General features: G+C 48.0%; 1 protein-coding gene across 1 annotated transcript in view; it reads right to left on the minus strand.

The window, feature by feature from the left end:
• IFT172 (intraflagellar transport 172) overlaps positions 1–25,578 on the minus strand; it is a 157,000-nt gene that overhangs the window by 40,066 nt on the left and 91,356 nt on the right. The window contains exons 23-32 of the mRNA XM_073557770.1: positions 16,797–16,875; positions 8,554–8,674; positions 6,197–6,341; positions 5,956–6,045; positions 5,728–5,825; positions 5,494–5,629; positions 5,297–5,413; positions 5,083–5,225; positions 4,280–4,373; positions 1,895–1,959 (exon numbers count right to left, since the gene is read on the minus strand). Coding sequence (XP_073413871.1) covers positions 1,895–1,959; positions 4,280–4,373; positions 5,083–5,225; positions 5,297–5,413; positions 5,494–5,629; positions 5,728–5,825; positions 5,956–6,045; positions 6,197–6,341; positions 8,554–8,674; positions 16,797–16,875 — 1,088 coding nt within the window. The remainder of the gene's footprint in view (positions 1–1,894; positions 1,960–4,279; positions 4,374–5,082; positions 5,226–5,296; positions 5,414–5,493; positions 5,630–5,727; positions 5,826–5,955; positions 6,046–6,196; positions 6,342–8,553; positions 8,675–16,796; positions 16,876–25,578) is intronic.

Below are 25,578 nucleotides of genomic sequence, written 5' to 3' on the forward strand. Positions count from 1 at the left end.
AAACCAGTGTTGGTCGCACCGAATATCTCAAGAGCATTCATAGTCCAGACACATCAGATGTCGGGCTAGGAGCTGTCATGTCCCAGGAGATCAGTGGGGAGCACAGATCTGGTAAGCTTCATGGAAATGCAGATATTCAGTCTAGGGTACACTGCTTATGGGTAGACAGTGCCCTACCCCCAGTTTTGGATGGGGGAAGAAATCAGGAGGTACGGTCCTGAATGGTAGATATGTGTCACCAAGGTGGTTGGCCTCGGTAATGTAAAGTGTGTACCAATACCACTAGGTTATTGAGAGGGTTTTAATTTGACTGGAATTTCGAGCAACCAAAGGAGTCTGGGTGGGAAAGGTCGCTCCCATAATCCAGCCTGGCCCTTACAGGCCTAATAACAGCAGTATTCACTTGTACTGGAGAAAGGTCTTTTCGTTTTGGAGCTATAAAGTTTATGATGGACAATAAATATAAAGCTCCTTTATGCTTTGGAGCAGATGCCCAATGCCGATGAGTATCCAAGCGGCTACCAGACAGCAGAACCCTACAAGTGACAGGGATAGGAAGAGGATCAGGAGAGGACAACATCAGGGCAGAGGAAAAAAAGAGAATCAACAGTGAACGATATCAGGGAAGAGACTGGAAGAGAATCAGGAAAGGACAACATCAGAGCAGAGACAGGAGAGGACAATATCAGGACAGAGAAAGGAGGATAATCAGAGGAGGACAATATCAGGGCAGAGAAAGGAGGATAATCAGAGGAGTATAACAGGGAAGAGACAGGAAGAGAATTAGAGGAGGACAACATCAGGGCAGAGACAGGAGGATAATCAGATGAGGACAACATCAGGGCAGAGACAGGAGGATAATCAGAGGAGTATAACAGGGAAGAGACAGGAAGAGAATCAGCAGAAAATAATAACAGGGCAGAGACAGGAGGATAATCAGAGGAGGACAACATCAGGGCAGAGACAGGAGGATAATCAGAGGAGGACAACATCAGGGCAGAGACAGGAGGATAATCAGAGGAGGACAACATCAGGGCAGAGACAGGAGGATAATCAGAGGAGGACAACATCAGGGCAGAGACAGGAGGATAATCAGAGGAGGACAACATCAGGGCAGAGACAGGAGGATAATCAGAGGAGTATAACAGGGAAGATAGAGGAAGAGAATCAGCAGAAAATAATAACAGGGCAGAGACAGGAGGATAATCAGAGAAGGACAACATCAGGGCAGAGACAGGAGGATAATCAAAGGAGGACAACATCAGGGCAGAGACAGGAGGATAATCAGAGGAGTATAACAGGGAAGATAGAGGAAGAGAATCAGCAGAAAATAATAACAGGGCAGAGACAGGAGGATAATCAGAGAAGGACAACATCAGGGCAGAGACAGGAGGATAATCAAAGGAGGACAACATCAGGGCAGAGACAGGAGGATAATCAGAGGAGGACAATATCAGGGCAGAGACAGGAGGATAATCAGAGGAGTATAACAGGGAAGAGACAGGAAGAGAATCAGCAAAAAATAATAACAGGGCAGAGACAGGAAGAGGATCAGGTGAGGACAACATCAGGGCAGAGAAAAAATGAGAATTAACAGTGAAAGATATCAGGAAAGAGAATCAGGAGAGGAAAACATCAGGGCAGAGACAGGAGGATAATCAGAAGAGGATAACAGGGAAGAGAGGAAGAGAATCAGCAGAAAATAATAACAGGGAAGAGACAGGAAAGGAATTAGGGGGATGATGAAATTAGGTAAGGATGATATCAAGGGAGGAGGAGGATATCAGAGGAGGTGCAGAGATGACAGTAAGGACGGTGGGGGTTATATAAGTACAGAATAATACAGGGGAGGAGGCACAGCGGGGGCAGCAGATGATGGGAGTAACCATCTTACATCAGAACAGCTTCTTTGGGTTTTCCAGCTTTAACAAATTCGCTTTCGGCTTCTGAAAATTTTCCCTGTAAAGTATAATCAATTGTCATCATTGAGCGGCTGCCCGATAACAGCAGGTACACACAGGCGACATGAAGCACAGATCCTACATGGAGACACGCCGCCCACCCTCGGGTCATACCCTGGTTATGTTGGGAAGTACTATACAGCTGGTCAGTGTTTCCCGGGTTTATCACGGGGCCATTGATTGTGGTCACCTGGCAGCTCTAACGATGGCTGCCATGAACTCTTAGCTACTCCTGTTTTTGAAATCCTAGGGACAGCCCCAGCCTTCACCCTTTACCCTCATGCATAGGGATCTGGTTTCACACAGGGACCTATGGGCGGGAGCCATGGGGTGAGATCCTGACAGGTGGTGCAAATTGGCCAGAAGAAAAGTCAGACAGTCGGGTCATAACCAGGAGGTACAAAATGGTTAGGCAGGAGAAACATCAGTAAAGAAGCTGAAGTCATAGTCAGGACCATCCACCGAGACACAGGGTCTGAGAACACAGAGCACGTCAGGCTACGACCCCCCAGGGCACGTCAGGCTACGACCCCCCCCAGGGCACGTCAGGCTACGACCCCCCCCAGGGCACGTCAGGCTACGACCCCCCAGGGCACGTCAGGCTAAGACCCCCCAGGGCACGTCAGGCTACGACCCCCCAGGGCACGTCAGGCTACGACCCCACCAGGGCACGTCAGGCTACGACCCCCCCAGGGCACGTCAGGCTACGACCCCCCCAGGGCACGTCAGGCTACGACCCCCCAGGGCACGTCAGGCTACGACCCCCTCCCAGGGCACGTCAGGCTATGACCCCCTCCCAGGGCACGTCAGGCTACGACCCCCCCAGGGCACGTCAGGCTACGACCACCAGGGCTCATCATGCTATAACTAGATGTGGGAGTGGATTCTCAGTGGGTGTAAACAGCAAACGCTGATAGCAGAAAGGAAGACAAACTAACAAGGATGCATTCAATAGCTGCCAGACTGAACAGAACCACAAGTCCCAGGAATAAAACAGGGCTACTGAATAGTCACTCAGCGTCAGAAGTAGAGTGGCACCGGTGTGGATGTCACAGGTATATATTACATACAGTCAAGGCCAAAAGTGTTGGCACCCTTGAATTTATCCCAGAAAATGAAGTATTTCTCCCAGATAACTATCACAATTCCCCACGTTTTCTTATACACCGGTTTATTTCCTTTGTGTTTATTGGAACATCACAAAAAAACAGAAAAAAAGGCAAATTGGACATAATTTCACACAAACCTCCAAAAATGGCCTGGACACAATTGTTGGCGCTCTCCTTACTATTTGGTTGCATCCTTTGGAATAAATAAGTGCAATCAGTCGCTTCCTATAACCATCCACAAGCTTCTTCCTCCTCTCAGCCGGGGTCTTGGACTCTTCTTACAATCTGCTCCCGATCTCATATTTCGTCTTCTCCTACAGCGATTGTAAGATCTCTCCACAGGTGATCACTGGGATTTAGATCCGAACTCATTGCTGCCACTTGAGAACTCTCCAGCGCTTTGCTTTCATCCATTTGTGGGGTCACTGTCCTGCTGAAAGACCCATGACCTAGGGCACAAACCCAGCTTTCAGACACTGGGCACTACATTGCCACCCAAAATCCTTTGCTAATCTTCAGATTTAATGATACTTTGCACATGATCAAGGCAGCAGAATGTCTGTGAGCCTCCACCATATCTGACTGTAGGTACTGTGTTTTTTTCTTTGGACGGCCTCATTCCATTTTCAATAAATAGTAGAATGATGTGCTTTACTAAAAAGCTCTATCTTGGTATCATCTATCCACAAGACGCTTTCTTAGAAGGGTTTTTGGTCACTCGTATATTTTGACAAACTGCAGTCTAGCTTTTTTTGTCTCTGTGCCAGCAGTGGGGTCCTCCGGGGTCTCCTACCATAGCATTTCATTTCATTCATATGTGGACGGATAGTTCGCACTGACATTGATGCCCCCTGAGCCTGCAGTACAGCTTGAATTTCTTTGGAACTTAATTGGGGCTGCTTACCCACCTTCCAGACTACCCTGCATTACAACCTTTCGTCAATTATCTCCCGTCCACGTCCAGGGAGATTAGCTACAGTGCCATGGGTTGAAACTTAATGCTCTGGAAGAATTTCAAGGGTGCCAACACATTCGGCCATGACTGTATATTCTGAAAATGTTTTTGTGTTCAGCAAGATATTGAGTAAAATTTTACTTTCCACAGCTTGTACTCATTTATGCTGCACCCTGTATACACATATTACATACAGGAGGTCAGCTGTATATAGAGGGCCCATTGGTTGTACTCACAGGTCACCCCACTCTCACCTCGTCCTCCAGGAACATGGCGTGCTTCAGATGGATCTCGGGGAGTTTGTCTTTCATTGCCAGTCGGGCGAGTTCAAACGCAAAGTCAAATGTGCTGATGAAAGGATGGATTAAGAGGGTCAATAAGATGCAACCTGGAAGTGCGCCCCTGCACAACTTGGCCCCGGCAGAGCGCTCCTGCACACCTTGGCCCCGGCAGAGCGCCCCTGCATACCTTGGCCCCGGCAGAGCGCCCCTGCACACCTTGGCCCCAGCAGTACGCCCCTGCACACCCTCACCCCGGCAGAGCGCCCCTGCACACCTTCGTCCCGGCAGAGCGCCCCTGCACACCTTTGCCCCGGCAGTGCGCCCATACACACCTTTGCCCCGGCAGTGCGCCCCTGCACACCTTTTCCCCGGCAGTGCGCGCCCTGCACACCTTGGCCCCGGCAGCGCGCCCTGCACACCTTGGCCCCGGCAGCGTGCCCTGCACACCTTCGCTCCGGCAGCGCTCCTCTGCACACTTTTGCCCCGGCAGTGCGCCCCTGCACACCTTTGCCCTGGCAGAGCACCCCTTCGCCCTGACAGCGCGCCCCTGTACACCTTCGCCACGACAGCGCGCCCCGGCACAGCGCCCCTGCACACCTTCGCCCCGGCAGAGCGCCCCTGCACACCTTCGCCCCGGCAGTGCGCCCATGCACACCCCTGCACACCTTCACCCCGGCAGAGCGCCCATGCACGCCTTCACCCCGGGAGTGCTCCCCTGCACACCCTCACACTAGGCATTCTCCCCATACCAGCTATGCCCACATCACGGCACTCACCAGTTCTCTGTGGCGTGATCGATGGCGGTCTCCAGGAGGGTGAATTTGGTCAGGAGCTTCACCGCTGCCTCCCCTCCTAGGCTCTTTGCCCAAAGGTATGCAACATGTTTCTGGGCGTTGGCCCCTCCGTGAGTCTTCGCCACCTGCAAAAGAGTTGTGTCATATTCACATGCGTGATGCCATGGATAAAGGAGACAGATGGCGGAGCCATTACCCGATGCGCCTCCTCCCACATATCGGCCGCTCTGTACATATTCACTGGAGACTTCCAGTCCTTGGCCTTCAGGTAATGGTACTCTGCCTCCCGTAGACGTCCCCCGGCCTCCAATTCCTGAAGACAATCAGCAAGAAGGTTAACCACATGTCTGCAGGCCCGTATAGCGAGAGGCAAGCTGTGGCCAGAAGACTTGCCTTGCCCAGGTGCAGATGGGTGTCCATCACCAGGTCCGGGTGATGTCTGCTGACCAAACGGATCATGTCTTCATGCAGATTGTGCTTCTTGTACATGGCGATGGCAAGGTCAGGTTCATCCACTGTGATGTACAGTCTGTAAGCAGATGAGTAAGACCTCATATACCGTACATCACAGTCGTGAGCTAGTGCTGGTGCGTAACAGCCGCCATCCCCGCACAGGAGGCCTCTTACCTTTCGGCCTCGCGGTAGTGCCCCTGCTTCTCCTGTTCCTTGGCCTGGGAGATGTAAAGGACGGACACGTCTTCTGGGTTCATGCATTTCACTGCCAGCTATGAAGGAAAACATGACGGATGACACAGGTCGGACTCCGGCCCCGCACACCGAGGACCAAGAGCCGAATCCTGAATTCAGCCGCGGCCACCATTGAATCCCCACTTGTACATATGACCCAGAACTAACCGCGTGAGCTTGCTCCCAGCGGCCGGCTTGTGTGTACATGTCAATGGCCTCCTTGCTCCTCCCGGCCTTGATGTACATCTGTTCAGCACGCTGGAAAGAGATGCACAGAATGAGAATGTGCAGCGGCCCCAGGTGTGCAGGGGTCCCAGGTGTCGGGGTGTACCCCAGCGCTGTACATCGAGTACAGATGTAAGGACACGACCCCCACAGTCTTGAACCCTCCGGGTGGTCCTATACTGACCTCATGGTCCTGTACAGAGCGGTAGTGATGGGCGATCTTCAGGTAGTAGTCAGCTGCCGTCCGCGGGTCCTGCTGATCCAGGATGGTAACGGCTTTCCTCCACTGCCGAGCGCCTAATGCAGCGTCAATGGCCTTAATAGAGCAACTGAGGGTGGGTAACAGTGAGAAGATCCCTGAATCCGGAAAATATCCCCCCGAATCCTCACAGAACATAATATTATACACAACTCAAACCTAGCAAGAAACCCAGACCCCTGATAATATAACCCCCCCCACATCCCCGATCATACAGCCCCCGACATCTGCCAATCCAAAAATATTAATACAAAAATAAAATAATAAACCAACCCAAATTACCCCCACACCACCGATCATACAACCCCCTACACCACTCTTCATATAACCCCCCACAACCCCAATCATATAACCCCCCACACCCCTGATCATATAACATCCCACAACCCCAATCATATAACCCACTACACCACTGATTATATAACCCCCCACAACTCCAATCATATAACCCCCCCACACCCGATCATATAATCCCCCCACACCCCTGATCATATAACCCCCCACAACCCCAATCATATAACCCCCAACACACCTGATCATATAACCCCCACACCCCAATCATATAACCCCCCACATCTGCCAATCACATTACCCCCACCTCTGATCATATAACCCCCCAAACCCCTGATCATATAACCCCCCCACAACCCTGATCATATAACCCCCCACAACCCCAATCATATAACCCCCCACACCACTGATCATATAACCCCCCACAACCCCAATCATATAACCCTCCACACCCCTGATCATATAACCCCCCACAACCCCAATCATATAACCCCCACACAACTGATCATATAACCCCCCACAACCCCAATCATATAACCCCCCACACCCCTGATCATATAACCCCCCACACCCCTGATCATATAACCCCCACACAACTGATCATATAACCCCCCACAACCCCAATCATATAACCCCCACACCCCTGATCATATAACCCCCCACACCCCGATCATATAACCCCCACACCCCTGATCATATAACCCCCCACACCCCGATCATATAACCCCCACACCCCTGATCATATAACCCCCACACCCCAATCATATAACCCCCCACATCTGCCAATCACATTACCCCCCACCTCTGATCATATAACCCCCCACACCCCTGATCATATAACCCCCCCACAACCCCAATCATATAACCCCCCACACCACTGATCATATAACCCCCCACAACCCCAATCATATAACCCTCCACACCCCTGATCATATAACCCCCCACAACCCCAATCATATAACCCCCACACAACTGATCATATAACCCCCCACAACCCCAATCATATAACCCCCCACACCCCTGATCATATAACCCCCCACACCCCTGATCATATAACCCCCACACAACTGATCATATAACCCCCCACAACCCCAATCATATAACCCTCCACACCCCTGATCATATAACCCCCCACAACCCCAATCATATAACCCCCACACAACTGATCATATAACCCCCCACAACCCCAATCATATAACCCCCCACACCCCTGATCATATAACCCCCCACACCCCTGATCATATAACCCCCACACAACTGATCATATAACCCCCCACAACCCCAATCATATAACCCCCCACACCCCTGATCATATAACCCCCCACACCCCTGATCATATAACCCCCACACCCCTGATCATATAACCCCCACACCCCAATCATATAACCCCCCACATCTGCCAATCACATTACCCCCACCTCTTATCATATAACCCCCCACACCCCTGATCATATAACCCCCCCACAACCCTGATCATATAACCCCCCACAACCCCAATCATATAACCCCCCCACAACCCAAATCATATAACCCCCCACACCCCTGATCATATAACCCCCCACAACCCCAATCATATAACTCCCCACACCCCTGATCATACAGCCCCCACATCTGCCAATCATATTACCCCCCACCTCTGATCATATAACCCCCCACAACCCCAATCATATAACCCCCCACACCCCTGATCATATAACCCCCCACACAGCCGATATTACCCCCTCACCCCCCCAGATCATATCACCCCCGATCATATAACCCCCCACACTCCCTATAATATAAACCGCCACCCCTCTCATACCCCTGATCATATAACCCCCCACACAGCCGATAATATTACCCCCTCACCTCCCCAGATCATATCACCCCCGATCATATAACCCCCCACACTCCCTATAATATAAACCGCCACCCCTCTCATACCCCCGATCATATAACCCCGACCTCCTAACACCTCCTGTGCTCCCAGGATCGACGGCTGACGTGCTCACCCGGCCTCGATGTAGTGGTTGATGGCCGCGTCCAGCTGCTTCTGCTGCACCAGGTGATCCCCCCAGGACTCCTCCAGCTTCACCACTTCTGCAGGAAAGGCCACTCGGGCCAGCTCCACAGCTGACAACACATAAGACCCCCGGGTAAGGGACCAGAAGAGAGAAGCACGTGCCCCCCCACCAATGCCACTACTGACAGAGGCCGCCACAACCGTCAACGGCCCACAGCGGAGACCACACCAGAGACCCGCTAATGACGGTGAGGTTCATGGGTGCACATACAGAACACCACAGACTAGAACAAGCATCCAGACATACACTGTCTTGAAAAAGTATTCACACCTCATAAAGTTTTCCACATTTTTCATGTTACACCACAAATGTATTTTATTGGGATTTTCTGTGACAAAAAGTAACAAGAATGTGTGACGTGCGAAGGACATGATACAGGGTTTACTGATTATTGCAAAAATATAAATCTGAACATTGTGACTTTGTGCATTAGTATTCACCCCCTGCAGTCAGACACTCCTAAATAAAATCCTGAGCAACCAGCTGCCCCCAGATGTCACATAATTAGCACACTGCGTCCCCCTGATGTGATTACTTATCAGTATAACTACAGCTGTTCTGTGAAGGCCTCAGAGGTTTGTGTGAGAACATTGGGGATCAAACAGCATCATGAAAACCAAGGAGCTCACCAGACAGGTCAGGGATAACGTTGTGGAGAAGAGGAAAGCAAAGTTAGGATATAACAAAATAGCCCAAGCTCTGAACATCTCACGGAGCATCAATCCATCATCCAAAAATGGAAGGAGTATAACACAACTGCAAACCTACCAAGACATAGACGTCATCCTAACCTGCCATCCCAAGGAAGGAGAGCACTGATTAGAGAGCAGCAGACAGGCCGATGGCCACTGATGAGGAGCTGCAGATCCACAGATCAGGGGAGAGAATCTGTCTAGAAGAGAACTATTAATCATATACTCCACAAATCTGCCCTTTATGGAAGAAGGGCAAGAAGAAAGACACTTCTGAAAGGCGTAAGAAGTCCCATGTAGGGGACAGATGAGACCAAAGGAGAACCTTTTCACCTAAATGCAATAATAATTCTCTCAGTGGGAAAAACAGGACAATTTTGTAGGTTTAATGGCTAACAAAAATAAAATAGTTGAAGTTCCACTGCAGCTTTGGAGACATCTCAGGTCCCTTCCTCAGGAATGTTATGAAGAAACACGTATATGCACAAAGGAATAAAACACAACAACAAGGCATGGTATAATAAATGGATATTTAAATGAACAAACTGAGCTCAGAGAATGAATCCTTAGTTGGATTACATAAGTGGTGTGAAAGTATTAGGCTATCTGCACACGTTCTGGATTTTAATGAGGATCCGCAGCGTTTTTGGAAGAGCGGAATTGCACCAAATCCCCAATGTATTGCCCAACCAATGTTAATCAATGGGAATCCAGAATTGCTGTGCACATGCTGCGGAAAATTCAGCGCGGATTCGCAGCTTTTTTTTTCCGCAGCATGTCAATTCTTTTTGCGGATCTGCAGCGTTTCTGCACTCATTGACTTACATTCAGTCAGTCAAATCCGCAGTGAAACCGCAGGCGTAAAAAGGTCTGCGAATTTGCTGCGGATTTGTGTGTCAAAAACGCTGCAGAAAGGAAGGAGGAAGAGTGTGTGGGCGGAGAATATGTGTGTGGGCGGAGACTATTTGTGGGTCTCTCTGCGAGTGTGTGCGAGTGTAGCCAGGCATCGTCTGATGGGACTACTACTCCCAACTGGCTATGTTTGCTACAGTGACAAAATGAGCCAATGATGGGACAGTAGTAGTCCCATCATCCGGCGACAGTGTTAAATTGTAAAACAAAAAAGAACACATTCATACTCAGCAAACACCTAATTCCCCGACGCCCTCGACCTCCTGCAACAAAAATAAAATAAACCAACCCAAATACTCCTCAGTCCACCATAGTCCTAAATAACGAGTGTCCCACGACGATCTCACGTCTAGAACTATTGTGACTATTCTACATGTGAGATCGTTGTGGGACACTTGTTATTTAGGACTACGTCGGAAGGAAGTATTTGTGTTGGTTTATTATTTTATTTTTGTTGCAGGAGATGAGGGAGTCGGGGATTAGGCGATGCAGTAAGTATGGTTAATTAAGAGTAATAAAGGACTTAATTCTGGCTGTGTCTTTATTTACCATACAACTATAGGATTAGTAATGGGGGTTTCTTATTGATGCCTCTCCATTACTAATCCGTGGGCTTGATGTCACTGGACAATACACAGTTGACATCAACCCTACAAGTCTTACCCCACTTGCCACCGCTAAAAGGCAAGTGGGAAGAGCGGAGGCTAAGTGCCAGAAGAAACCTTTACACTCCAACCAGGTTTTCTGGGGGGCTCAAGAACGAAACATGCCTGGGGAGATAGTATTACCAATGGTTGGGTCTCTTCTAGCTACCACATTAACTCCAGAGTCCAAAATATTTGCTAATATTTGATCTTAATATAATATGGGCAAGCACTTATTAATGATATTTTTTTGTCAGTGACCGGTGGACTACCATATATACTTGTGTATAAGCTGAGATTTTCAGCCCATTTTTGGGGGCTGAAAGTCCCCCTCTCGGCTTATACACGAATCATATACCTGGGGGTCGGTGGGGGAGCGGGGGTGTCAGAGATCATACTTGCCTCCCCTGGCGCGGTCTCTGCAGCCCCCCTGCTTCTCCACGGTCTCCCTTCCTGCCTTCAGCGATCACTTGGTACCGCTCATTAAACTCATTAATATGCGCATATTCATCAGTGTAATGAGCGGTACCACGTGACCGCTGAAGACAGGAAGGGAGACCGTGGAGAAGCGGTGCTGCCGCTGCAGAGACCGCGCCAGGGGAGGTAAGTATAGCGATATTCTCCTGTCCGGGGTGTCCATCGCTGCTCACCGCTGTCTGCTGCATCCTTTGTCTGTGACGTTTAGGCAGCAGGGGGCGCGGAGACGTGGTTAGTGTGCGCCGTGCCCTCTGCTGCCTGAACGTCACTGACAGACGACATGGCAAACAGCGGGTAGCAGCGATGGCCCCCAGACAGATGAGGTCCTGAGCAGGAGAGGTGAATATGACATTTTTTTTTTCAGCAGCAGCATATGGGGGCATAATATATGGAGCATTTTATGGGGGCAGCATATGGGGCATATTCTATGGAGCAGCATATGGGGGCATATCCTATGGGGCAGCATATCCTATGGATCAGCATATGGGGGCATATCCTATGGGACAGCATATGGGGGCATATCCTATGGATCAGCATATGGGGGCATATCCTATGGATCAGCATATGGGGGCATATCCTATAGAGCAGCATATGGGGGTATATCCTATGGGGCAACATATGGGGCATATCCTATGGAGCAACATATGGGGGCATATCCTATGGATCAGCATATGGGGGCATATCCTATGGATCAGCATATGGGGGCATATTCTATGGAGCAGCATATGGGGGCATATTCTACGGGGCAGCATATGGGGGCATATCCTATGGGGCAGCATATGGGGGCATATCCTATGGAGCAGCATATGGGGGCATATTCTATGGAGCAGCATATGGGGGCATATCCTATGGGGCAGCATATGGGGGCATATCCTATGGGGCAGCATATGGGGGCATATCCTATGGAGCAGCATATGGGGGCATATCCTATGGAGCAGCATATGGGGGAATATTCTATGGAGCAGCATATGGGCGCATAGTCTATGGAGCATCTTATGGTGGCATAATCTATGGAGCATTTTATGGGGGAATACTCTATGGAGCATCTTATGGAGCATCTTATGGGGGCATAATCTATGGAGCATCTTATGGAGCCATAACCTTTATGGAGCACTAGCTGAAGAGCCCGGCGCTGCCCGGGCATAGTAACTAACTGTGGTTAGTTATAGCAAATTATAATTATCCTCCATCCCAAAGTCCCGTGCCCATATACCCATCATACATATCCTCCATCCCATAGTCCCATGCCCATATACCCATCATACATATCCACGATCCCATAGGCCCGTGCCCATATACCCATCATACATATCCTCCATCCCATAGTCCCATGCCCATATACCCATCATACATATTCTCCATCCTATAGTCCCATGCCCATATACCCATCATACATATCCGCCATCCCATAGTCCCGTGCCCATATACCCATCATACATATCCTCCATCCCATAGTACAGTGCCCATAAACCCATCACACATCCTCCATCCCATAGTCCCGTGCCCATATACATATCCGCCATCCCATAGTCCCGTGCCCATATACCCATCACACATCCACCATCCCATAGGCCCGTGCCCATATACCCATCATACATACAGTGAGGAAAAAAAGTATTTAGTCAGTCAGCAATAGTGCAAGTTCCACCACTTAAAAAGATGAGAGGCGTCTGTAATTTACATCATAGGTAGACCTCAACTATGGGAGACAAACTGAGAAAAAAAAATCCAGAAAATCACATTGTCTGTTTTTTTTTTCATTTTATTTGCATATTATGGTGGAAAATAAGTATTTGGTCAGAAACAAGCAATCAAGATTTCTGGCTCTCACAGACCTGTAACTTCTTCTTTAAGAGTCTCCTCTTTCCTCCACTCATTACCAGTAGTAATGGCACCTGTTTAAACTTGTTATCAGTATAAAAAGACACGTGTGCACACCCTCAAACAGTCTGACTCCAAACTCCACTATGGTGAAGACCAAAGAGCTGTCAAAGGACACCAGAAACAAAATTGTAGCCCTGCACCAGGCTGGGAAGACTGAAACTGCAATAGCCAACCAGCTTGGAGTGAAGAAATCAACTGTGGGAGCAATAATTAGAAAATGGAAGACATACAAGACCACTGATAATCTCCCTCGATCTGGTGCTCCACGCAAAATCCCACCCCGTGGGGTCAGAATGATCACAAGAACGGTGAGCAAAAATCCCAGAACCACGCAGGGGGACCTAGTGAATGAACTGCAGAGAGCTGGGACCAATGTAACAAGGCCTACCATAAGTAACACACTACGCCACCATGGACTCAGATCCTGCAGTGCCAGACGTGTCCCACTGCTTAAGCCTGTACATGTCCGGGCCCGCCTGAAGTTTGCTAGAGAGCATTTGGATGATCCAGAGGAGTTTTGGGAGAATGTCCTATGGTCTGATGAAACCAAACTGGAACTGTTTGGTAGAAACACAACTTGTCGTGTTTGGAGGAAAAAGAATACTGAGTTGCATCCATCAAACACCATACCTACTGTAAAGCATGGTGGTGGAAACATCATGCTTTGGGGCTGTTTCTCTGCAAAGGGGCCAGGACGACTGATCCGGGTACATGAAAGAATGAATGGGGCCATGTATCGTGAGATTTTGAGTGCAAACCTCCTTCCATCAGCAAGTGCATTGATGATGAAACGTGGCTGGGTCTTTCAACATGACAATGATCCAAAGCACACCGCCAGGGCAACGAAGGAGTGGCTTCGTAAGAAGCATTTCAAGGTCCTGGAGTGGCCTAGCCAGTCTCCAGATCTCAACCCTATAGAAAACCTTTGGAGGGAGTTGAAAGTCCGTGTTGCCCAGCGAAAAGCCAAAAACATCACTGCTCTAGAGGAGATCTGCATGGAGGAATGGGCCAACATACCAACAACAGTGTGTGGCAACCTTGTGAAGACTTACAGAAAACGTTTGACCTCTGTCATTGCCAACAAAGGATATATCACAAAGTATTGAGATGAAATTTTGTTTCTGACCAAATACTTATTTTCCACCATAATATGCAAATAAAATGAAAAAAAAACAGAATGTGATTTTCTGGATTTTTTTTTCTCAGTTTGTCTCCCATAGTTGAGGTCTACCTATGATGTAAATTACAGACGCCTCTCATCTTTTTAAGTGGTGGAACTTGCACTATTGCTGACTGACTAAAAACTTTTTTGCCCCACTGTATCCTCCATCCCATAGTCCCATGCCCATATACCCATCATACATATCCGCCATCCCATAGTCGAGTGCCCATATACCCATCACACGTCCTTCATCTCATAGTCCCATGCCCATATACCGATCATACATATCCTCCATCCCATAGTCCCGTGCCCATATACCCATCATACATATCCACCATCCCATAGTCCCATGCCCATATACCCATCATACATATCCTCCATCCCATAGTCCAGGGCCCATATACCCATCACACATCCTCCATCCCATAGTCCCGTGCCCATATACATATCCGCCATCCCATAGTCCCGAGCCCATATACCCATCACACATCCTCCATCCCATAGGCCCGTGCCCATATACCCATCACACATCCTCCATCCCATAGTCCCGTGCCCATATACCCATCATACATATTCGCCATCCCATAGTCGAGTGCCCATATACCCATCACACATCCTTCATCTCATAGTCCCATGCCCAAATACCCATCATACATATCCTCCATCCCATAGTCCCGTGCCCATATACCCATCATACATATCCGCCATCCCATAGTCCCGTGCCAATATACCCATCATACATATCCTCCATCCCATAGTCCCATGGCCATATACCCATCATACATATCCTCCATCCCATAGTCCCATCAAAATATACCCATCATACATATCCTCCATCCCATAGTCCAGTGCCCATATACCCATCACACATCCTCCATCCCATAGGCCCGTGCCCATATACCCATCCTACATATCCTCCATCTATACCCATCATACATATCCTCCATCCCATAGTCCCATGCCCATATACCCATCATACATATCCTCCATCCCATAGTCCCGTGCCCATATACACATCATACATATCCACCATCCCATCGTCCCGTGCCCATATACCCATCACACATCCTTCATCTCATAGTCCCGTGCCCATATACCCATCATACATATCCTCCATCCCATAGTCCAGTGCCCATATACCCATCACACATCCTCCATCCCATAGTCAACCATTATGACATCATAAAGAGCGGAGGCGGGGCTTGCAACATATGATGACATCAGCGTCGCCATGGCAACCATTGTGACATCATAATGAGGGGCGGGGCTTGATACGCACACACTGCTTCCCCATTATGCAAATAGAGGCATTATGACATCATAACGAGGGGCGGGGCTTGACGTGCACACACTTTTTCCCCAGTATGTAGATAGGGGCAAAATTGTTTGGTGAATTGGAACGCGCGGGGTTAAAATTTCGTCTCACAACATAGCTTAGGACGCTCTCGGGGTCCAGACGTGTGACTGTGCCAAATTTTGTGGCTGTAGCTGCGACGGTGTGGATGCCTATCCCGGACATACACACACACATACATACACACTTTGAGCTTTATATATTAGATCATATGGGGCATATTATTCTATGGAGCATCTTATGGGGCCATTATTAACCTTTGTGCAGCATTATATGGGGTGTATTTTGTATGGAGCATATTATGGGGCCCATCATGAACTGTATGGAGCATTTTATGGGGCTCCTGATTCAATATGGATATTCAAAATCATTTAACCTACTGATGTCTCAATTAATTTTACTTTTATTGGTATCTATTTTTATCTTTGAAATTTACCAGTAGCTGCTGCATTTTCCACCCTAGGCTTATACGCGAGTCAATAAGTTTTCCCAGTTATTTGTGGCAAAATTAGGGGGTCGGCTTATACACGAGTATATATGGTATATTGTAAGCACACATAAGGTTTTTGTGTGTCATTAATGTCTTTTTTTTTTCTTCTTGACGTTACATTTTGTTGGCAGCTATATTACGAGCCCTTTTTAACGGTCACTCTGGAGAATTTCATGGTGATATTTCAGTTTTTCTTATGTAATAAATTTGCAAAACTTTCTACATTTCTGTATTTTTCAGTCAGGATGGGGTGCAGAGTGCACATTAATGAGAAAAAATGAACTTTTTTGAATTTACCAAATGGCTGCAATAAAACAAAGAGTGAAAAATGTAAAGGGGTGTGAATACTTTCTGTACCCACTGTGTATTTGTAAAATAATTAGAAAACCTTGTATCATTTCCTTTACAAGTTACAAATACCTGGTACTTTGTGTCACAGAAAATCACAATAAAATCCATTTAAGTTTGTGGCTGTAATGTGAAAAAATGTGGAAAAGTTCACGGGGTGTGAAAACTTCATAAAGGCAGTGTATCACACAGCGCAGCCAGCACTCACCTTTCCGGAAAGCAAAGCCCTTACAGTAGCACTCTAGAGCCCGACGGGAATTGTTCGTTTTCTCCAACAGATCGCCGGCCTGTAATATACAAGAATGGATCACGAATAATGCGACAAAACCAGAACAAGACACAGGAGAGAAGAGAAATCCAGAGCAAGGCACAGGAGAGAAGAGAAATCCAGAGCAAGGCACAGGAGAGAAGAGAAACACAGAAAAAGACACAGGAGAGAAGAGATATCCAGAACAAGACACAGGATAGAAGAGAAATCCAGAACAAGGCACAGGAGAGGACAGAAATCCAGAGCAAGGCACAGGAGAGAAGAGAAATCCAGAGCAAGACACAGGAGAGAAGAGAAATCCAGAGCAAGGCACAGGAGAGAAGAGAAATCCAGAGCAAGGCACAGGAGAGAAGAAAAATCCAGAGCAAGGCACAGGAGAGAAGAAAAATCCAGAGCAAGGCACAGGAGAGAAGAGAAATCCAGAACAAGACACAGGAGAGAAGAAAAATCCAGAGCAAGGCACAGGAGAGAAGAAAAATCCAGAGCAAGGCACAGGAGAGAAGAGAAATCCAGAGCAAGGCACAGGAGAGAAGAAAAATCCAGAGCAAGGCACAGGAGAGAAGAGAAATCCAGAACAAGACACAGGAGAGAAGAAAAATCCAGAGCAAGGCAGAGGAGAGAAGAGAAATCCAGAACAAGACACAGGAGAGAAAAGATATCCAGAACAAGACACATGAGAGAAGAGAAATCCAGAACACAAGAGAAGAGAAATCGAGAACAAGACACAGGAGAGAAGAGAAATCCAGAAAAGACACAGGAGAGAAGAGATATCTAGAACAAGACAAAGAAGAGAAATCCTGAACACAAGAGAGTAGAGAAATCCAGAACAAGACAAAGGAGAGAAGAGAAATCGAGAACCAGACACAGGAGAGAAGAGAAATCGAGAACCAGACACAGGAGAGAAGAGAAATCGAGAACAAGACACAGGAGAGAAGAGAAATCCAGAACCAGACACAGGAGAGAAATCCAGAACCAGACACAGGAGAGAAGAGAAATCCAGAACCAGACACAGGAGAGAAATCCAGAACAAGACACAGGAGAGACGAGAAATCCAGAACCAGACACAGGCGAGAAGAGAAATCCAGAAAAAGACACAGGAGAGAAGAGAAGTCCAGAACAAGACACAGGAGAGAAGAGAAATTCAGAACAAGACACAGGAGAGAAGAGAAATCCAGAACAAGACACAGGAGAGAAGAGAAATCCAGAGCAAGACACAGGAGAGAAGAGAAACACAGAACAAGACACAGGAGAGAAGAGAAATCCAGAACAAGACACAGGAGAGAATAGAAATCCAGAACAAGACACAGGAGAGACGAGAAATCCAGAGCAAGGCACAGGAGAGAAGAGAAACACAGAACAAGACACAGGAGAGAAGAGAAACACAGAACAAGACACAGGAGAGAAGAGAAATCCAGAACAAGACACATGAGAGAAGAGAAATCCAGAACAAGACACAGGAGAGAAGAGAAATCCAGAACAAGACACGGGAGAGAAGAGAAATCCAGAACAAGACACGGGAGAGAAGAGAAATCCAGAGCAAGGCACTGGAGAGAAGAGAAACACAGAACAAGACACAGGAGAGAAGAGAAATCCAGAACAAGACACAGGAGAGAAGAGAAATCCAGAACAAGACACAGGAGAGAAGAGAAACACAGAACAAGACACAGGAGAGAAGAGATATCCAGAGCAAGGCACAGGAGAGAAGAGAAATCCGGAACAAGACACAGGAGAGAAGAGAAATCCAGAGCAAGGCACAGGAGAGAAGAGAAACACAGAACAAGACACAGGAGAGAAGAGATATCCAGAACAAGACACAGGAGAGAAGAGATATCCAGAACAAGACACAGGAGAGAAGAGAAATCCAGAACAATACACAGGAGAGGAGAGAAATCCAGAACAAGACACAGGAGAGAAGAGAAATCCAGAGCAAGGCACAGGAGAGAAGAGAAACACAGAACAAGACACAGGAGAGGAAAGAAATCCAGAACAAGATACAGGAGAGAAGAGAAATCCAGAGGAAGGCACAGGAGAGAAGAGATATCCAGAACAAGACACAGGAGAGAAGAGAAATCCAGAACACAAGAGAGAAGAGAAATCCAGAACAAGACACAGGAGAGAAGAGAAATCCAGAAAAGACACAGGAGAGAAGAGATATCTAGAACAAAACACAGAAGAGAAGAGAAATCCAGAACACAAGAGAGTAGAGAAATCCAGAACAAGACAAAGGAGAGAAGAGAAATCGAGAACCAGACACAGGAGAGAAGAGAAATCGAGAACCAGACACAGGAGAGAAGAGAAATCGAGAACAAGACACAGAAGAGAAGAGAAATCGAGAACCAGACACAGGAGAGAAGAGATATCTAGAACAAGACACAGAAGAGAAGAGAAATCCAGAACACAAGAGAGTAGAGAAATCCAGAACAAGACAAAGGAGAGAAGAGAAATCGAGAACCAGACACAGGAGAGAAGAGAAATCGAGAACCAGACACAGGAGAGAAGAGAAATCGAGAACAAGACACAGGAGAGAAGAGAAATCCAGAACCAGACACAGGAGAGAAATCCAGAACAAGACACAGGAGAGACGAGAAATCCAGAACCAGACACAGGCGAGAAATCCAGAACCAGACACAGGCGAGAAATCCAGAACAAGACACAGGCGAGAAGAGAAATCCAGAACAAGACACAGGCGAGAAGAGAAATCCAGAAAAAAGACACAGGAGAGAAGAGAATTCCAGAACAAGACACAGGAGAAAAGAGAAATCCAGAACAAGTTACAAACAGAAAGCTAGTCGGATTCTAGGAGTAGGTGCCAATATCAATGCTTTATTTCATAGTACATACAAAGACAATGCGTTTCGAGGTCCATTCCATGACCTCTTCCTCAGGTCGGATGTACAAGGATGAAGACAAATCAAAGGTTGACGGTTTATATCATATCGGGGTTAATTACCCCCCTGCTCACAAAGAGGAAGATGTGGGGTGGAGTAACCAAATGCAAATACATAAGCATTTCATTACAAAACGAACCAATATTAAAAGACACAATAACTTACTCCCCATAAATCACAAATTGGACTATATTAAAAAGAAAAAAGAACAAAAAACCTTCTCATACCAGAATCAAACCTATAAGGTTGTGGGACTAAAAGTATGTATGTGAACTAGAATCATCCCCTTTACTGGTAGTGCTGTAGGCACACTATTATATTGGACTGAAAAGAGCCGTCTATTTAAGCTAAAAAGTGAACATTACACAGAAAACCCAGACCGGGAAGAACCAGACTGGTTTTCCACTTACAGCACTAACATAAGAGATAAGGAAACCTTTTCAGAGTGACAGAAAAATAAACGCATCTGAGAAGAAATTTCACTCGACAATATCGCACACCTCATTGAGGCCATTTGAATTTATGGCATTCAACCTATAAATCCAGTAGATTTCTCTTCTACACAAAGCCTGGAATCTGTTAGGGGTATTAGAATCAACCCGGTCAATAGGTAAAAACCGCAAACCCGAAAAAGGAAGGGGTCATGGAATGGACCTCGAAACGCGTTGTCTCTGTATATACCATGAAATAAAGCATTGATATTGGAACCTACTCCTAGAATCGACTGGATTTCCTCCATATGAGGGTTGAAGTATAGCAGCGCGGGAACCAGGTGGTTTTTTTCCCTTTTGGGATCTCCTCTTTGAGTAATGGAAGCAGACGCTGTCTACACCTCCTGCTGCAGCTTCATTATATGGGACTGAGCGTATTTGGTAGTTGTGGTGTTACACAACCTCTGAGGGTGAGTACCCTAAACAAGTCAATTTTTACCTATTATATCTGGTAAAGCCCTGTGGGCGCGCTTTTGTGGTTCTTATAGCTTTAAACAGAAACCTAGAGAACGTAACAGAAGATCTAGAAGAAGAAAAAGTATAACCCAACGAAGAGAGATCTAGAAAAATCAGGCTGTGTGCACACGGTGCAGCTGTGGTGCCATTTTCCTTGCAGATTTTCTAGATAAACCTGAAGCAATCCTGCTGCCAGCATAGTGACGGAGAATCCTGAAGTGTCATGCACACTTTGCTTACTCAGAAATTAATCTGCAGTGTGAAGTCTCGGCGCGTTTTCCACCATTCACTTCACTCACATCAGTCACAAAGGCGGCAAAAATGGACCAAAAACAAGAATTTATCAGCTGCGTTTTTCATGCCAAGAGATGCAGAATATTTATTCAACGTGTGCACATCCCCATAAACAGGTATGGATCTAGAAAAATGAAGAAACTGGAGAAATAAAGATCCAGAAGATTAAAGAGAAGAGGAAGAGAATTCTACTACAAGATATAAACTGATACAATACGGCACAGACAGGGGAGAAGGATCTACAATATGGGACAGACAGGGGAGAAGGATCTACAATACGGGACAGACAGGGGAGAAGGATCTACAATACGGAACAAACAGGGGAGAAGGATCTACAATACGGCACAGACAGGGGAGAAGGATCTACAATACGGCACAGACAGGGGAGAAGGATCTACAATACGGGACAGACAGGGGAGAAGGATCTACAATACGGCACAGACAGGGGAGAAGGATCTACAATACGGCACAGACAGGGGAGAAGGATCTACAATACGGCACAGACAGGGGAGAAGGATCTACAATACGGGACAGACAGGGGAGAAGGATCTACAATACGGCACAGACAGGGGAGAAGGATCTACAATACGGGACAGACAGGGGAGAAGGATCTACAATACGGCACAGACAGGGGAGAAGGATCTACAATACGGCACAGACAGGGGAGAAGGATCTACAATACGGGACAGACAGGGGAGAAGGATCTACAATACGGCACAGACAGGGGAGAAGGATCTACAATACGGGACAGACAGGGGAGAAGGATCTACAATACGGCACAGACAGGGGAGAAGGATCTACAATACGGCACAGACAGGGGAGAAGGATCTACAATACGGGACAGACAGGAGAGAAGGATCTACAATACGGCACAGACAGGGGAGAAGGATCTACAATACGGCACAGACAGGGGAGAAGGATCTACAATACGGGACAGACAGGGGAGAAGGATCTACAATACGGCACAGACAGGGGAGAAGGATCTACAATACGGCACAGACAGGGGAGAAGGATCTACAATACGGCACAGACAGGGGAGAAGGATCTACAATACGGGACAGAAAGGGGAGAAGGATCTACAATACGGCACAGACAGGGGAGAAGGATCTACAATACGGCACAGACAGGGGAGAAGGATCTACAATACGGCACAGACAGGGTCGAAGGATCTACAATACGGCACAGACAGGGGAGAAGGATCTACAATACGGCACAGACAGGGGAGAAGGATCTACAATACGGGACAGACAGGGGAGAAGGATCTACAATACGGCACAGACAGGGGAGAAGGATCTACAATACGGCACAGACAGGGGAGAAGGATCTACAATACGGCACAGACAGGGGAGAAGGATCTACAATACGGGACAGAGAGGGGAGAAGGATCTACAATACGGCACAGACAGGGGAGAAGGATCTACAATACGGCACCGACAGGGGAGAAGGATCTACAATACGGGACAGACAGGGGAGAAGGATCTACAATACGGCACAGACAGGGGAGAAGGATCTACAATACGGGACAGACAGGGGAGAAGGATCTACAATACGGCACAGACAGGGGAGAAGGATCTACAATACGGCACAGACAGGGGAGAAGGATCTACAATACGGCACAGACAGGGGAGAAGGATCTACAATACGGCACAGACAGGGGAGAAGGATCTACAATACGGCACAGACAGGGGAGAAGGATCTACAATACGGGACAGAGAGGGGAGAAGGATCTACAATACGGCACAGACAGGGGAGAAGGATCTACAATACGGCACAGACAGGGGAGAAGGATCTACAATACGGAACAAACAGGGGAGAAGGATCTACAATACGGCACAGACAGGGGAGAAGGATCTACAATACGGGACAGACAGGGGAGAAGGATCTACAATACGGGACAGACAGGAGAGAAGGATCTACAATACGGCACAGACAGGGGAGAAGGATCTACAATACGGCACAGACAGGGGAGAAGGATCTACAATACGGGACAGACAGGGGAGAAGGATCTACAATACGGGACAGACAGGAGAGAAGGATCTACAATACGGGACAGAGAGGGGAGAAGGATCTACAATACGGCACAGACAGGGGAGAAGGATCTACAATACGGCACAGACAGGGGAGAAGGATCTACAATACGGAACAAACAGGGGAGAAGGATCTACAATACGGCACAGACAGGGGAGAAGGATCTACAATACGGGACAGACAGGGGAGAAGGATCTACAATACGGGACAGACAGGAGAGAAGGATCTACAATACGGCACAGACAGGGGAGAAGGATCTACAATACGGCACAGACAGGGGAGAAGGATCTACAATACGGGACAGACAGGGGAGAAGGATCTACAATACGGGACAGACAGGGGAGAAGGATCTACAATACGGGACAGACAGGAGAGAAGGATCTACAATACGGGACAGACAGAGGAGAAGGATCTACAATACGGCACAGACAGGGGAGAAGGATCTACAATGCGGCACAGACAGGGGAGAAGGATCTACAATACGGGACAGACAGGGGAGAAGGATCTACAATACGGCACAGACAGGGGAGAAGGATCTACAATACGGGACAGACAGGGGAGAAGGATCTACAATACGGGACAGACAGGGGAGAAGGATCTACAATACGGCACAGACAGGGGAGAAGGATCTACAATACGGCACAGACAGGCCGAGAAGGATCTACAATACGGCACAGACAGGGGAGAAGGATCTACAATACGGCACAGACAGGGGAGAAGGATCTACAATACGGCACAGACAGGGGAGAAGGATCTACAATACGGCACAGACAGGGGAGAAGGATCTATAATACGGCACAGACAGGGGAGGAGGATCTACAATACGGGACAGACAGGGGAGAAGCATCTATAATACGGCACAGACAGGGGAGAAGCATCTATAATACGGCACAGACAGGGGAGAAGGATCTACAATATGGCACAGACAGGGCAAGAAGGATCTACAATACGGCACAGACAGGGGAGAAGGATCTACAAAACGGCACAGACAGGGGAGAAGGACCTACAATACGGCACAGACAGGGGAGAAGGATCTACAATACGGCACAGACAGGGGAGAAGGATCTATAATACGGCACAGACAAGGGAGAAGGATCTACAATACGGCACAGACAGGGCAAGAAGGATCTACAATACGGCACAGACAGGGGAGAAGGATCTACAATACAGCACAGACAGGGGAGAAGGACCTACAATACGGCACAGACAGGGGAGAAGGATCTATAATACGGCACAGACAAGGGAGAAGGATCTACAATACGGCACAGACAGGGGAGAAGGATCTACAATACGGGACAGACAGGGGAGAAAGATCTACAATACGGGACAGACAGGGGAGAAGGATCTACAATACGGCACAGACAGGGGAGAAGGATCTACAATACGGCACAGACAGGGGAGAAGGATCTACAATACGGGACAGACAGGGGAGAAGGATCTACAATACGGCACAGACAAGGAAGAAGGATCTACAATACGGGACAGACAGGGGAGAAGGATCTACAATACGGCACAGACAGGGCAAGAAGGATCTACAATACGGCACAGACAGGGGAGAAGGACCTACAATACGGCACAGACAGGGCAAGAAGGATCTACAATACGGCACAGACAGGGGAGAAGGACCTACAATACGGCACAGACAGGGGAGAAGGATCTACAATACGGCACAGACAGTGGAGAAGGATCTATAATACGGCACAGACAGGGGAGAAGGATCTACAATACGGCACAGACAGGGGAGAAGGATCTACAATACGGGACAGACAGGGGAGAAGGATCTACAATACGGGACAGACAGGGGAGAAGGTTCTACAATACGGGACAGACAGGGGAGAAGGATCTACAATACGGCACAGACAGGGGAGAAGGATCTACAATACGGCACAGACAGGGGAGAAGGATCTACAATACGGGACAGACAGGGGAGAAGGATCTACAATACGGCACAGACAGGGGAGAAGGATCTACAATACGGCACAGACAGGGGAAAAGGATCTACAATACGGGACAGACAGGGGAGAAGGATCTACAATACGGCACAGACAGGGGAGAAGGATCTACAATACGGCACAGACAGGGGAGAAGGATCTACAATACGGCACAGACAGGGGAGAAGGATCTACAATACGGGACAGACAGGGGAGAAGGATCTACAATACGGCACAGACAGGGGAGAAGGATCTACAATACGGCACAGACAGGGGAGAAGGATCTACAATACGGCACAGACAGGGGAGAAGGATCTACAATGCGGGACAGACAGGGGAGAAGGATCTACAATACGGCACAGACAGGGGAGAAGGATCTACAATACGGGACAGACAGGGGAGAAGGATCTACAATACGGCACAGACAGGGGAGAAGGATCTACAATACGGCACAGACAGGGGAGAAGGATCTACAATACGGGACAGACAGGGGAGAAGGATCTACAATACGGCACAGACAGGGCGAGAAGGATCTACAATACGGCACAGACAGGGCGAGAAGGATCTACAATACGGGACAGACAGGGGAGAAGGATCTACAATACGGCACAGGCAGGGGAGAAGGATCTACAAT

Source organism: Dendrobates tinctorius, unplaced genomic scaffold (genome assembly GCF_039654945.1).
Source record: "Dendrobates tinctorius isolate UK_male_01 unplaced genomic scaffold, ASM3965494v1 ptg000251l, whole genome shotgun sequence".
NCBI lineage: Eukaryota > Metazoa > Chordata > Amphibia > Anura > Dendrobatidae > Dendrobates > Dendrobates tinctorius.